The following is a 15579-nucleotide window of genomic DNA, read 5'->3' as shown; positions in this document are numbered from 1 at the left end:
GTTCATGACGCCACATCTGCTATTTGTCCTCTGAGTGGAGGTTGGTGTGCGCACTTTTGTGTGTGTGTGTGCGTGTGTGTGTAGTGAGTTGTAATCGGTTTGAAGAGCAATGAGAGAGGACAGGAGAGTGACCTGGCGAGGGGAACGGGAGGTGGAGTGTTGTAGAAATTGGGGAGAGAGCGGAAGAAGGGGGGGGGGGGGGGGTTAAACTTGCCTGTAGCCCCGGCGAGGCTGAAGCCGAGCAGGCTAGAGTAGGTAATTACAGGGGCCAGGAGAGGAGAGGCCTGTAATCAGCCTGCCCTCAGGAAGGAATGCAGCTCATCTTCTCATGTAATTACTGCCATTTAAACGGCCCCAGCCTCCAAACACTCATCCCACTGTACTGCTCACCTATTTACTTTATATATGTGATGTATGTGTACACACACTCACACACACACACACACACACAGTCACAGTGACACAATCAGCGACAGAGAGGGTAAGAATTTCAATAAGACTTTCAAATGGTAGAGGTGAGGTGGCAAAGGACAGAGCAAAAGAGAGAGAGAAAGAGACTATATAAAGAATGTGTCTGTGTGTGTGTGTGTGTGTGTGTGTGTATGTGTGTCTGTGTGTGTCTGTGTGCACCCCAGCTAATAGTCGAGGAGATTCCAGTCCTCTAGAGGTGCGGCTCCGTGTGAATACCCACCATGGCAACCAGTCACTCCACGTAGATTTGCGCAACATCTATGAAGCAGCTGCACAGTGGTGCAGCAGACAAGCAGTGGCGCCCTACACTCAACACGTACAGTTAGTCTACACAAACACACATGCACACGCACACATGCATACACACTGAATGCACACACACAAAGGAAGGGGAAAAATGTCACTGCGCCATATGTTTGACCTCCTCCAAGTAATAGTTGTGACATTGGTCTGTAATTTCAAGAAGATAATAGGAAAACAACTTTGTCTCACCCACTCTGTCTCCTCTCTCTTTCTCTCTCTCTCTCTCTCTCTCTCTCTCTCTCTCTCTCTCTCTCTCTCTCTCTCTCTCTCTCTCTCTCTCTCTCCCCTGATAGTGATTGATAGTGGTGCTTGTATATGCCCGTGTTCCCATGCAGTAGGTGGTCGTCGGGGCACACACAGGCAACAAGGGGACACTTTTTTGATGGGCTATGATTAATGAGCACCGCAGGGGGTGGCGCCCCCTAGCTGCGACGGAGCACACTTTCACCGCGACTCATCGGCCCCCCTCTTGTCTATTCAAATGCACCAGTAGCGGCAGTGGGATCACAGCTACAACACAAGCGCAAATCCTCTTAGCGCTCCCACTCTCAGTCACACTCACCCACACATTTAAAAACACAGTCACAGAATCTCACTAGGAGTAGGCTGTCCCCTGCATACACAGTGGTAAATATAATCCTTGGTCTGCTACAAACACAGCCGCCCTACCTCTCACACACACACTGTAAAGGATGTGGGTCCTTGTGAAACAGCCACAGAATTCTCCAGGATTCACCCAGTTATCAGTAGAAAACACTACTGACTGTCACTGGGTCTTACTTAATGTCTGGAACCATGTACTTACATAACGTGTGTGTGTGTGTCTGTGTGTGTGTGTGTGTGTGTGTGTGTGTGTGTGTGTGTGTGTGTGTGTGTGTGTGTGTTTTCCAACATTGGGACTGATTCAATGTCTTTATGATCTGATGGGCTAATGGGAAAAAAGATAAGTCCTTCATTACACTTCATTTACTATTAGAGGGTTAGAGGGTAACACACTTTGCAGCTGAGAGTGCGGGGTAACACTCCATTTATGACCCGATCTCTGAAGGAGGTATTCCCAAGTGTCTTTATTTGTTGTGTGTGCCTGTGTGTCCCTGTGTGTGTGTGTGTGTGTGTGTGTGTGTGTGTGTGTGTGTGTGTGTGTGTGCGTGTGTCTGTATGTATGTGTGTTACCATGTCCTCAGGCTTGCTTTCTCTCCTCTTGCCAACTGGACATGCTGGATGGACAAGCGAAGCATTTCTGTCACTCTGCATCCCCATCACCTGCTCAGTCTTCCCCCTCTGCCAATCAGTCTGCTGTCACCTCGCACTCTCTCTCTCTCTCTCTCTCCCTCTCTCTCTCTCGCTTGCACAATCAATTATACACTCAATCATACACGCTTGTATCTTGATGTAGCACGGGAGGCTTCACACTCCATAGAAATAGCTGCTCTGCAGGCGTCCTCACATACTGGAACCGATCAAATGTGTGACACTGCTGTGATCAACTTCCAACATGTTGCAGATCGAAAGTTTACGCAAGAAACGCGATTATGCGATTTTTAGTCGACACCATTTGGTTAGGATTTAATTGAGTTTTATTTTGTCCAGATGGAGATCACAGCTTTCATAGCACAGTCAATAATGAAATATCTTTAAGAATAATTGTTAATAACTGTTAAAGAAGTTAAATTCTGAAGAGCTGAGCAAATTCGGTTGTGTATTGAAAAATATATTGTTTTTAAAGCATCACAATACTAATAAAAACCATGCGTACCTGCTAAATGAACACTTGAACATCAGTGTTATATTAAATTTCAGAAACCCTCTTCGTGAAGAATTTACTTAACGTGTTCTATGACTTTAAGTTTGGTTTTCTGACCTTCATTGCAGCCAGCCACCAGGTGGCGATCCAGATCCTGTTGCATCATGTTTGGGAGTAGTCATATCATCAATCTTTATACTTTGTATATGTACTGGACATACAATCATTTTTTTTTTATCATGATAGTTTTCATTTGCTCTTGTAACAGTACATCTTTAAAAATATGAAACATTGTCTGTTGCTAGTTATTAACTTGAAAAAAGGGAGAAAAAAAAAAGAAGGTATCAAGTGTTACCTGAAGAGGAATGTGTGTGAGAGACAACATCCGTTAGTCAGAGCGTCACCATGGTGAGTGCAATGAAACAGGCTGCGGAGCCATGTGGAGACGCTGCAGGTGCACGTCTGGGTGGTAGCATCAATTTATCCAAACAGGAACTTTCGAGACCGTGTCAGGGGCTTTATGAGAGAGCACACAGAGTCGGAGCCGCGTCGCTCCTAGCAGGATGTCAAATTTGGCTTCCCGTCTCCTGTCACTAAGCTACCACAAAGAAATGAAAATAATGGCTTCTGTTAGTCACTGGGGAATTAATGACATCCCCCTTTAAAAGATGACCAATTTGGCCCCTCGGTCTGGGCTCGAAACGCGCTGCTTATTCTGGAGGTGTCTGTGACAGTGTGCGTGGTGAGTCAGATGGGTGAACTGCATGACTCTTCACACTCAGCCTGCTTTTGTTGATGTGAGAATTGATGCTGTGTCGCTTCGACCTGTATACCAATCTAATGCCAACTCACACACATTGTTTAAGTGTATTTGTGAAGGACCCGTCATCGGCGTAATGTATTCCTGGCCTCTGAGCTAAACCTTAAGTGTCACAACTGTAACCCAAAACTAAACTTAATTCTAACCCTAAAGGCCTTTGCACATCAATGGCAATGCAAATAAATGGCAAACAATGACAAATAAATATAAAAAGTAAAAACAAGCCTCAGGAATATAGAGATGGAATCAACATTAATACTTAATAGGAACAAAAGCAAACATCTGGGTACATCTAGTATTGACGTAGAGAAGAGAACTTGGTAAGTTTCACTGCTTGGAACCACGACAGCTTCACGATGCATTTCAGCAAGTCCATGGGACAGTTTGAAAAACTGCTGCAACAGGTGGCATCAAGATTATAGTTTTTCTTCAGTATTTGATTGATTAAAGGTCCAGTGTGTATGTAAACAGTCCCAGCTATGCACATTTGGTTCATTTGCTTTATAATATCTTTTTAAAAAGTAACTTTGAGCATTTGATTGGGTAGATGTGCCCATATCATAAGTGAAACCTAGGGCCGAAAAATAAAAGTTGCAATATTGCTCAGAGAAATCCTATCAATGATGTAGCAAGAGCAAAGAGCTTTAACCCTCAAACATTGATTTTATGGAATCCAGAATTTTGATGCACACATGGCTTTCAGACACCACAGACACTGTGGACTCCTGATGTTCAGACCCCACTAATAAATGATCACAAGGCCACACACACGTCCCACTCACACATTCAGTGATTTTACATCAAATGTCTAAATCGCACGTCTGTGCACTTCATCTTCTCCCTCCTCGCCGGGTTCTTCTTCATCCTCGTGCAGTCGATGCTGACGAGGTCAGTCCGAATATCAATCACTCGATGTAATTGTCCTTTTTAAAGAAGGCAATGAGAGTTTTTCTCCATCCATCCCCTTCTCTTTTGACCTGCCTCAGTGTGTGTGTCTATACGTGGGTGTGTATGTGTGTGTGGCGTGCGCGGCTATACCTCCTTCCGCGCAAAAATGAAGATAACGAGCTAAATTGGGTGAGGATGATGAATGTATGGTCAGCCGCTCAATGCTACATAATGGCCACTGATCACTCTATTTATTGGCAGTGTTTCCTATTTCCAGCAGTGTTGTTATGCTTGACTGACTTGCAGCTGTCTGTCCTCTAGTGGGCTCTGCGAGCTGGTTGTGCTTCGGAGCCGCAGGCTATCGTTCTCTCTCTTTGCGTTCAAGGCTGGATGTCATTTGAAGTTGACTGGAGCTGTACAAAGTGCCTGGTATCCAGGAGGCGGGAGGGAGGAAGGACTGGAGTCGAGGAAGGGCAAGAAGAAAAGCACTTCCATGTCAGACACCGAATTGGAGAGCGGAAGGGAGGAGGCGTTGCTATGTTGTTTGTTCGTTTTTTTGGCCTCATAGGACGCCAAAGAAAAATAAAGCAGTTCTCCATCTCGCCAAACCCAGCTGGACCCCGTGTCTTTTGGAGTGTTCCTCTGTTGTTCGGCTGCTTCAAAGTAAACTTCTCCCTATGCTTTATTCTCTCTGGCTCTCCTACTTTTTTTTCACCCCACTTCTGAGAGTTGTGTTGGGCTAGTGAGGGCACTAGAGGGGACAGTAATGACTAACCATGTAAAGGTAATGATAAAGTACAGACGCTTTAGACTCCACTCTGGCTAGAGGCACTGGGGCTAAGAAAATTACAGTGTGTGTGTGTGTGTGTGTGTAAGAGAGAGAGAATGAGAGGCAAGAGAAAAGAGAGGGTGGAAAAAGACAGGGGGCAGAAAGAACAACAGAGACAGGCTTTAGACTAAGACTGTTATTCATTATCCTTCCCAGTTATTATAGCAGACCGGTATTCTTTGTGTGTGTCTGTGTGTGTGTGCGTGTGTCTTCGTATCCCTCCTCTCCACTTGTCTACAAGTGTCTCTTGACCTGTCTTTGTCCAGCCTTCCTGTCGTCCCATATTGTCACCTCTTTCCACGTTCCCTCTCCCACACATTATTGCCTTCTAGTGTGAACCCACTCGGCCACTGTCACTCTGACTCCCATTTACTCTTCGTGAAGCTTTGCACTCCAGCCACACGGTCACTGAAAGGACTTGCCTCCTTCAGGTTCACTGTTTGAGCTTAGCACACACATTCATACCAGACGGTGAGAAAGCACTGCTTACTGCCATCTCGTCTCTAGGCCCCGTGTGCGCGTGTTTGCGTGTGCACAGTTGTGTGCTCCAGAAAAAGAATACCCAGACGCTTGTGTTTGCTTTCGAGCCGTCTTATGTCTATCATTAGAGTAATAAAAGACTTGCTGCGCTGCACGGCGAGGAGTTCTCTGTCTATAAGGTTCCTCCATTCCGCACAAATTGCCGGCTGCTGAGTTCTGATGGATGTTTGTGTGCTGGCCCAAAAACACAGATTCCACTCTAAACCTCCAGCTCCATTATCTCGGAGGGAGACAGGGGGAGAGAAAGAAGCTGTCTGTCTCCTACCTCTGTCATGCAAAAGTGTTTTAATTAAAGTGCACAGTCCCCAGAACACACACACGCACACTCACACACACTGCAAAGAGAGAAAGAGAGAGAGGTTTATCCCAACACACAGAGCTCTCCTCCCATTCTGTCTCCGTCTGCACCGCTGTCTCTCTCTGTTTGTCTGTCTCCGCTGCCATTCTTCTCCTGCCGCCCTCCGTCTCTCTCCCTGTGCCCCCTCTCATCGTGCCTGAGGAGTGACAGGCTGTGTTTTTCAGCCAATGTTTGAACACCGGGCGATCAATGCCGGACAAAGGAGGGAGCGGGGGTGAGGGGCGGGGAGGACCGACACAATTGGTTATTGACAGAGAATTTAAAGTCTGAAAGACTGGAGGCGACAGCTTAGTAAGAGGAGAGCGATGGGAAGTGAGAGGCTGGGAGGAGAGGATCGGGAGAGAGGCACGACGATGAGTGTGATTCGCAGAGCGTCACTTTGAGATGTGTTAACTTTCATTATTCATGTTTTTGTTTACCTGCGCGAGTACCCATTCACAGTATAGTGCATGCTTAATTAAGTGTATGCAAGTGACATTAAGTGTGGAACCTGCCTGAGTGTAAACTGTGGGAGCAGTAACAAGCGTGTGTTTGTATTGTGAGTGAATGCGTGTGTGCATGCGTGTCAGTGTGTGTGCATGGATTTGTTTGTTATTATCTTTCACTATACACAGAGCCTCAATGCTAAGATGGGCACTCAGGTATTTCCTAACAACTCTTGCAACATATTCAGTAGCTGAGTGATGCTCTCATAAACACTCCCATCTTTTCTCCAGGTTCTGCTATTTCCTCTCACAGTCCAAAGACATGCAGCGTCAGTTAATTGGAGACTCGGAATTGCCAATCGGTTTGAAAATGAGTGTTATCGGTTGTTTGTCTATGAGCACGTACCTGCACGAAGGGAAACGCCATATCTCACAATGTTAAAGAAACTTCCTGGAACATCCTGTTTATCTGGATCCACTCCAAAATTGTATGGGTTCTCCCTTGGCTCAGACACCACCCCTCTGCAAAGTTTCATTGAAGTTGGTGCTGTAGTTTTTGTGTAATCCTAATAGACAACCAACACACAAACAGCAGTGAGAACATCCTTCTTGGCAAAGGTAATAAATGCAATCAGAGATCACATGACTGAAAGAGGGGGCCACAGTTACAACTACTTTAAGACTGGGTTTAAAAAAATATATATAAACAAAAACATGAATGACAATTTTGTGTTTCTGCAATTTTGTGTGTCCATGTGATATGAAATGTAAATGGAACCAGAACGTCATGCATTAATTTCCCCCAAGATGTTATCAGCTATTATTCTGATCAGTGCTTGGGATTGGTTTAACCAGCTGATGATACATTATTAGTTTTTGTGTGTTTGCAAGTTTGTATTGGGTTTCTGGTTGTGGCATATCTATTGCAAAACACTTTACAGTAGCAAAAATAAATCTTCTCCCCAACTTGGGAGACATCATGATATTTTGTGATTTTATTTGTTATCATCACCAGAATAAAAAATGTTCTGCCTTTGCAGAAGTGCCTGGAGGGAGAGAGTGTGTGCAGAGACAAGGGTTCAGTCGGGGGTCACGGGTTAGAGTGTAAATATAGTCAGCGGCAGGAGAAGTGATGGGAGAAGAACAAGGATGTGTTTGTGAAAGGGTCGAGCCACAGAGAGGCAGAGACAGACAGAGGACGACGGGTGCATCCTGGGTGGCTGTCAGTCCGGGAGCAGCTGTTGCTCTTTCTGTCCGTCCTGCGGCCACAGCGCTGCCAGGCTCCAGGCTGTGGGCAGCGTCGCTTCAGACTCTCATCCCCACTGGCCCTTTTTATGCTGGAGGAGACTCAAGCCCGATACCTGACGATGGCACAGCCTCTTGAATCTCTGTTGGCCTCAGTTTGAGTCCTGCCACGACTTTCTCTCCGACTTCCTTCATGCTCCGTGTCCTCTTTGCGTTCCCATAATGTCTCAGACAGAGTGTGTCAGGGGAACAGCGGGGTGGGGGTGGCAAAGTGCTAATGTTCCTAAAATAGGCGATGCTTTCTTTCTAAGTAGTTTTCCCTGTTCCTTGGTTGTGGCATAACTGATTTGAAAACTGAACCCTGTGCAAATTAGCCTGGTTTAAATCTCTAAATATTCTGGAAAAGCCGTTGCAGCTGCCCTCAAACCCCCGCTCTTGAAATTTGAAAAAGTGCAGCGTTACGAGAGACTCCCTGTATAAGAGAAACCCAATTACCCATGTGCGTGTCAAATGAAGAAAGTGCACAAGGCCTCTGACTGGAGCCGACCCTGTCAATCCCCTGCTCTCCGCTCCAGTCTTCCATTTGATGCATATTGAATTCAGATAATAACGTTTTTTATTAGGAGGTCAGACCCATTAACAATTCATAAGAGGTTGGCTTTACCCAAAATGCAAAGTCTGAAGTGAGGATAAGAGTTAAATAGTTGAAACATTGCTTAAAAAGAGAGGAAACATTTCAATATTAATAATGTGCCAGGGTTCACGCAGGTCTATAGATCTAATGCAGTCACGTCATTCTTCAGGGCAGAGGAGGCTGCAGTCCCGTTGTCTGCAAGTGATATACAACAGGGTTCTCTCCACTCCGTCGGTGCCTCTGTGTTCTGCTCAGGTATCCAGTTGATAGACATGAGTTGTGGTTGAGCTTGCATCATATTCTGTTGCCCTGCAGCCTGACTGACAGTCTGACGGACACGTTAAGTCCGATGCCAGCATCTGTTGCCCCAAACTCTGTCAGTCTCGTTTGTGTTGGAGAATTTACTGTTGACCTTGGGTGCCATAAAAAGAAAAACATCAAAAAATTTCAAGAGAAATCCTATCATATCCGTTACTTGGTGGATGTCTGAAGACTTTTCCACGCGACTCTGCAGTAGCCTTCTTATCATATGTGATCTCATGTGTTTGACAGCTTATGTCAATACATAGTCAGCTGTATTTATCGTGCCAACCCTTGACATTTAACATAAACAACATAGCACATGGCAAAGTTATTAGGAGGGATACGTAAATCTCTCTGCTGCTGTGAAAACAATAGAAGCCAGTCACACTGTAGCATTGATATACCGCCCGGGATCTATCCGTCATTATTTGAGAAACAAGTCCGAGTGAAGAGGTCAGAAATATTGTGTCCTTCCTGCCAGGAGAAGCTCTTGGCGGCATCCCTGCGAGGGAAGTGTCACATCGTAAATGTCAGGGGATAAATGTGCGATCAACGGGACCTGTCCACGGAAGGTCAGCGAGCTCCTTCTCCAGCTGAGAGGCGTGGACTCGTCCAGGGAGACCGGAGCAGGGGGCTGCCATTGACCAGATTACTGGCGATACAGGGAGGTGAAAATGTCACTGTGCCGCTGCATTTATAGTGATAAACTGTCAGCTGCTTCAATGTCTTCTCGAAATAAAACCGACTCGGGTTGTCTTAATGTATGCAGTGCAACACAGCTGACAGAGCTGTTCATACACGCCCTCAAGCTGGATTGAGACGCACAAGACAAGCTGTCACACACCCATACAGTCGACCCCCTCCAGTTATGTGATAGCAGATTGATCGCCCTGAGATACATTTGTCATTTTGTGTAACTCTGACGTCCCTGTCGGGGAGGTCAGAGTGCGGGATCAGCCACGGAGCAGGCATCCAAATACTGAAGGAGACTCGCTGCACCGCCTCCAGCAGGAGGGCACTTTGACTCAAATCTTTCCGTCCTGACCACTTCTTTTTTTCTCTGTTTCCAGAAAGCAGCGACTACAGCGAGGCCGAGGTGCTGCCCGACTCCTTCCCGTCAGCGCCGGCAGAGCCTCTCCCAGAATTCCTGCTGGAGCCAGAAGATGCTTTCATCGTGAAGAACCGGCCGGTGCAGCTGCGGTGCCGGGCGTCGCCGGCCACGCAGATCTATTTCAAGTGCAACGGGGAATGGGTCAATCAGAACGATCACGTCACCAGGGAGAGCCTGGACCAGATCACAGGTAATACGCATGAACACACACACACACAGACCCGGATATGTACTGTAAACACAACCGCACACGGTAATGTCACCTTGTATTTCACAGACATAAACATCATACTCAATTACATACATAATTTTCAACTACATAATCCATTAGCTCCTATAGAGTTTTATGTGCACATTAACAGCTTTTGGCCTGTAGCCAATGCATTATTTATATGCACTGTCAAAAATCCTGCCCACTACTCTCTCTCAACCCCCCTCTCTCTCTCTCTCTCTCTATCTCTCTCTATCTCTCTCTCTCTCTGCTCAGGACTGGTGGTGAGGGAAGTGGACATCTCTGTGTCGAGGACCCAGGTGGAGGAGCTGTTTGGGCTGGAGGACTACTGGTGCCAGTGTGTGGCCTGGAGCTCGGCTGGCACCACCAAGAGCAACCGTGCCTATGTTCGCATTGCATGTCAGTATTGTGGTTGTGTGTGTGTGTTTGTGTGTGTGAGAGAGAGAGAGAGAGAGAGAGAGAGAGAGAGAGAGAGAGAGAGTGAAAAGTGGTAAGCGAGACAGCAGAAGGGCAAATGTTTCTGACTTTTCTCTTGTCTGCTTTAGTATATATGCAAATGATATTGCTGTTTTATTCCGTCTGATTCCCTCATGGTAATGTGTGCAGGGTGATTGACACTGTGCATGCTTATGAGGGTGTTAAGAAAAAACACGACAGAGAAACAGAGACTTTTTGTAGCTTTTTCTTGTGTGTGTGTGTGTGTGTGTGTCTGCCAAACATTGTCACCTAGATAAACAGGGTGTCACATTGCTGTCGTGATTCAATATTCGCTGACGCCACTTATGTTGCCCATTGCAGATCTTAGGAAGAACTTTGAGCAGGAGCCACTGGGTCGGGAGGTGCGGCTGGAGCAGGAGGTGCTGCTGCAGTGTCGCCCCCCGGAGGGCATGCCAGCTGCTGAGGTAGATCTCCACCTCCTCACCCCCATCCACTCATTTAACAGCTCTCATTTTCTCTTTCACATGTTAGTCTTCCATCCCCATTGGGGTTAAATTAATGCTCTAGATATAAATAGGCAATAAATACATCAAACATATTTATATCTTGTTGTGTCTTGCGAATCCATGTGTTTTAGGGAGACAACAAAGCAGAGAGCTACCTAATCAATAATCGATCGTGCAAATTTATGGTCTACAGTTTACAGCAACATAAAGCAAGAGCGAGGAAAAGGGCAAGCTACTGAAGTTTGAAAGATTTAAGAGCATCCAGCTACGTGACACCATCAAGAAAAAAACCTCCTTAAACCATGACGCGATCAGTAATAATACGCTCAGTTATTTGAGCAACAAACCAAAAAAAAAGGCCGGACTTAAATCCACTTTGTGTCAGGTTTTAACACTAAGCTTCTCCAACTGTACGACAATGCATCACACATACTTCTCTCATAAAAGGCAGTGTAACAATATATTAAAATTTAAAAAAAAATGTCAGAAATGCAGGTTTTTATATTTATGCTCTGCAAGGCACATGAAAGTGTTATGTCATCACAGGAAGATATAAAGGGGATTTAATCATGATCACTAATTGTGGTTTTGCCATTTTTATGGAGGAGGTGTCAAATATTGAGTCGTGGCTTTACACTCTGCAGGTTTATACTGAATCAGTCTGTTTATGTTGTGCCGACTCATGTTTATGCATACACACCTGCTAATTTCTACAATGATTTATGGGAAGAAGTATCTGCCAAAGGAATTAGTCCATCCCTCAGTCCGCATACACCAAAAACACACGGTTGAGAGTGTGTCTAAACTAATCAAAATTCTTCTAACAAAGTTTCTCTTTTTTAATCCCGGTGGTGTGAATGTGTCTGTTCCTGCTTCTTCACAGGTGGACTGGCTGAAGAACGAGGACGTCATTGATACGTCACAGGACTCCAACTTCCTGATCACCATAGACCATGGTCTGATCATAAAACAGGCCAGACTCTCAGACACGGCAAACTACACGTGCGTGGCCCGTAACGTGGGGGCCAGAAGGCGCAGCAGCACGGCGACTCTCATCGTTTACGGTAACACAAACCTCCTGCCATTCATCATGGATGTCAGCCATGATACAGAACTATGAAATGATGGTTATGGGGTATATTAGCCATTAATTGACCCGTCTCTCTGGCAGTGAGTGGAGGTTGGTCTTCTTGGACTGAATGGTCAGAGTGCAATGCTCAGTGTGGGCGGGGCTGGCAGCGACGGACACGCAGCTGCACCAATCCTGCTCCTCTGAACGGTGGAGCCTTCTGTGAGGGCCCGCCCTTCCAGAGGGTGACCTGCACCACACTGTGTCCAGGTGAACATCTGCACTATTTACATTTTAAATAATCATACATGGAATATTGGGATTTTTTTCCAAATGGCCAAAGAAATAGCTAAATGAACTTTAATATAATTTGTTCATGCGGTCACGTAAATTCTCTCATTCCTTCATGTTTGTCACATAGATCAGAAACACAGTGTTATTATTTGCTGTCATACATCATTCTGGTTCTTATTGCTTTGCCCCTGTGTCAGACCACCCTCACTCCAAAGTCCTAAAAAGTTTTGCACTTCCAGTCATTACATATGCACTGGCTGCACTGTAATATCACGCCCAATTCCCCCTCTACCTGGAGTAATTTAGCTGTTGGCTAGCTATTAAATGACTTACATCTGCACTGTATCATTCCAGTGGATGGAGGCTGGACAGAGTGGGCAAAGTGGTCTGCCTGTGGTACAGAGTGCACCCACTGGCGCAGCCGCGAGTGCCAAGCTCCCCCTCCCAGGAACGGAGGAAAGCACTGCAGCGGCAGCATGATGGAGAGCAAAAACTGCACTGAGGGGCTGTGTACACGTAGTAAGTCACCAGATCAATTCATTTGAACTGGGGTGGATGTTAAATGTCAAAAGGGAGTAAATATTTAGCTCATATATAATTCCTCATGTAATGTCTTCTACCTCCTAAGTTGCCCTTAGTAGTAAAACAGCATCTGGTGAATACAGTTCACTTGAGCTGTCTATCTAAATAAATGTGGTGTTTCTATAGGGGTCAGCTCCCTAACAGCATATGTGTTGCTTCAGATGATAGTACGTTTTTTGAGGCAGGGATTCCTTTGCTCATGCCTCAGTTATATGCAGTGGATTTCCTTTCAAAGCTACTTTGTGTAGAACTGTATTCCCGAGGTGCTTTAGTAATTGCAGCAATGTGAAAGCGCAAATGTTGTAGAGTGAGATGAAAAGGAATCTCCGACAGATGTTTCACGAGGGAGAATTTAGGTTCACAAAGAAAAAGTGATCCACATCTGAAAAGCACAGATGGAAAAGGAGAAAGAGAGAGAGAGGGGGAGAGCGAGAGAGAGAGAGAGAGAGAGAAAGAGAGAACAAGTGCACACTATGGAAGTGCATGGAGTGGGAAGTGAGCATGACACGGCCAAGTCGGAAATTAGCGCAGGGAAGAGCATATGAGAGTGAGTCAGACTCACACTGACTCCCAGTGTGCAGCCTGTGATGAGCTCAGAGGAATCCAACTGACAGCGCATTAGAATCTTAGAGACGCACATCCAAAGAGGCAGTGAGATACGTTCAAGTACACATTTATGCACGCACAGAAACCAGCACATCCGAGCACACACACAAACCTTGTAAACGCACGAGTGACGGTGGAGGGGATCATATCCACATTAAGTGCGGCGGTGTGGCTTCAACTCCATCAGACCTACACGCGACTCCTCACATAAACAGCTTCCACGGAGCAGACAGATTAGACAAATGCATTTTCTGATTCGGCTGCAGAGAGCCCAGCGTTCTCGGGAGGCCGTCAGGAGAACATGCGCTTGAGTCGCTCTGACAGAAGAGGGAGATGTGAGGCACTGCGCTGTATACAAATCTGTGAAGGTGTCACTCTGCAACCTGCAGGTTACTGACTGACTTATTCATTTTCCACACTCAATGTGATTATCCAGCGGTCACAAACATCCTGGAGACATCCTGACTCTGACAATCAAGAGTTTCACTTGTCGTTAAATCCTCTGGGGATCTGCTAAAGTCGTAAATGTAAAATACTCCGAGACACCGCAAACCCTCCTCGTCTCGTCACTGTGTCCCGGCTGAGTCTTAATTGCTGCTGGATGTTTGAGAGATCCGGGAGGAAACATTTGGGTGTTTTGATGATGCTCCAGCGATGAGATGTTTCTTCGACACTCACTCAGAGATGATTCGCTTTGCTCTTATGTTGGAAAAGATTGTTCCTGTCAGGACGAGGGTGATAACGTTCTCTGCAGAATTTACATCAGAAAGATGTAGGGTTTAGAAATCAACGTCATTGCCACATGTACCACACAACACCAGGGCCCACGCTCGTTCACGTCCGTCTTTATCTTTAAACGCTCTCATCCAAAACATCCGAAACTTTTTCCCATCCATTTCTGATAGTATTTTTTTTCTCATTTCCTCTCGTACTCGACGTCATCAATCCATCCATTGTCAAAACCGCTTATATCTTGTGAGGGTCGCAGGTGGAGCTGGAGCCAATCCCAGCCGACATTGGGCAAGAGGCGGGGTAAACCCTGGACAGGTCGCCAGTGTAAAGGAAATCTTAACTGTCTGCTATACCTTGTATGTGATGACTTTCTACTCCATGAACTTTCCATTACCTGTTTTGCGCATGGACCTTCCTTTACCTTGTAAGAAACAAAGATGCAGAACTGCCTATGATCCAGTTCTGATGCTTTAACGGAAGAATCATTGTCCAAAGTGTTTCCTCTGTCTGACGATTGTTGAATCACTAGACAATCATAAATATAGGAAGGAGTGAACTCCTCTCCGTCAGGCGTCTGCATCACATTGTGGCATTGAGAGCTCTGTCCTAGTCAGCTGGATATAGAATCTGATAGATTTAGATAGATCCTTGATTATAGTCTTAGATATATTCTTTTGTTATTTTTTTCTATATTCTCTGTTGTATTTCCCGCTTCAATAAATTAGCAAAAGAGAGTTTGATGTGGGAAATTTTATTTAATTTCTCTCACCAAGAATTTCCACCACAGCCAGCATATCACAGGGCCAACATACCGAGACCAACCACCATTCACACTTCCATTCACACCTACTATCAATTCAGAATCTTCAATTAACTTAATAAAGACAAGCAATCTCCATGTGGTTGGACTGCGGGAGGAAGTTTTAGTACTTGGAGAAAAGCCTCGAAGACACTGGGGAGAATGTGCAAACTCCACATATAGAGAGACCCTGGCTAAACCTGGACTCGAACAGGGCGACAGTGCTAATCACCACAGCAGCTACTCTACATTATGTAAACAAATATTCCACAATGCTGCACATTCTATAACACCTCCTCAGATATGGGCCATTTATTGTGTGGGTTTAAAGTCGTTTTTTCTTGCTCTCTGTATGCCCTTGCCTATTGTTTACTTTCTGCATTATGTTACTGTATCTTTTATTTGCACAACGACTAGTCCATCCATTTTTATGTTTTTATGTTTTTCTTCCTTTCTTCTCCTGTTTTTTCAAACAGATAAAAAGATTTCTATTGAACATGCAACCCATCGTAAGTCCACCTTCCCATGACTTCACTCTTTCTCTGCCTCATACTGTTTGTACTGTACGTGTGTGGGGGTGTGTGTGTGTGTGAGTGTGTGTGTGTGTGTGTGTGGGGGTGCTCATACAGGTTAGGAGTCCTAGCATCTGT

General features: G+C 45.5%; 1 protein-coding gene across 1 annotated transcript in view; it reads left to right on the top strand.

Annotated features, from left to right (window-relative positions):
- The window catches only part of unc5b (unc-5 netrin receptor B), a 71324-nt gene that overhangs the window by 46749 nt on the left and 8996 nt on the right, over positions 1-15579 (top strand). Inside the window, exons 3-9 of the mRNA XM_062401552.1 lie at positions 9631-9861; positions 10159-10302; positions 10702-10805; positions 11731-11911; positions 12019-12186; positions 12565-12729; positions 15406-15438. Of these exons, the coding sequence (XP_062257536.1) occupies positions 9631-9861; positions 10159-10302; positions 10702-10805; positions 11731-11911; positions 12019-12186; positions 12565-12729; positions 15406-15438 (1026 nt within the window). The remainder of the gene's footprint in view (positions 1-9630; positions 9862-10158; positions 10303-10701; positions 10806-11730; positions 11912-12018; positions 12187-12564; positions 12730-15405; positions 15439-15579) is intronic.

The sequence above is a fragment of the Platichthys flesus genome, chromosome 12 (genome assembly GCF_949316205.1).
Source record: "Platichthys flesus chromosome 12, fPlaFle2.1, whole genome shotgun sequence".
Classification (NCBI taxonomy): domain Eukaryota; kingdom Metazoa; phylum Chordata; class Actinopteri; order Pleuronectiformes; family Pleuronectidae; genus Platichthys; species Platichthys flesus.
Note: the sequence above shows the minus strand (reverse complement) of the source record. Positions and strands in the feature narration are given on the sequence as shown.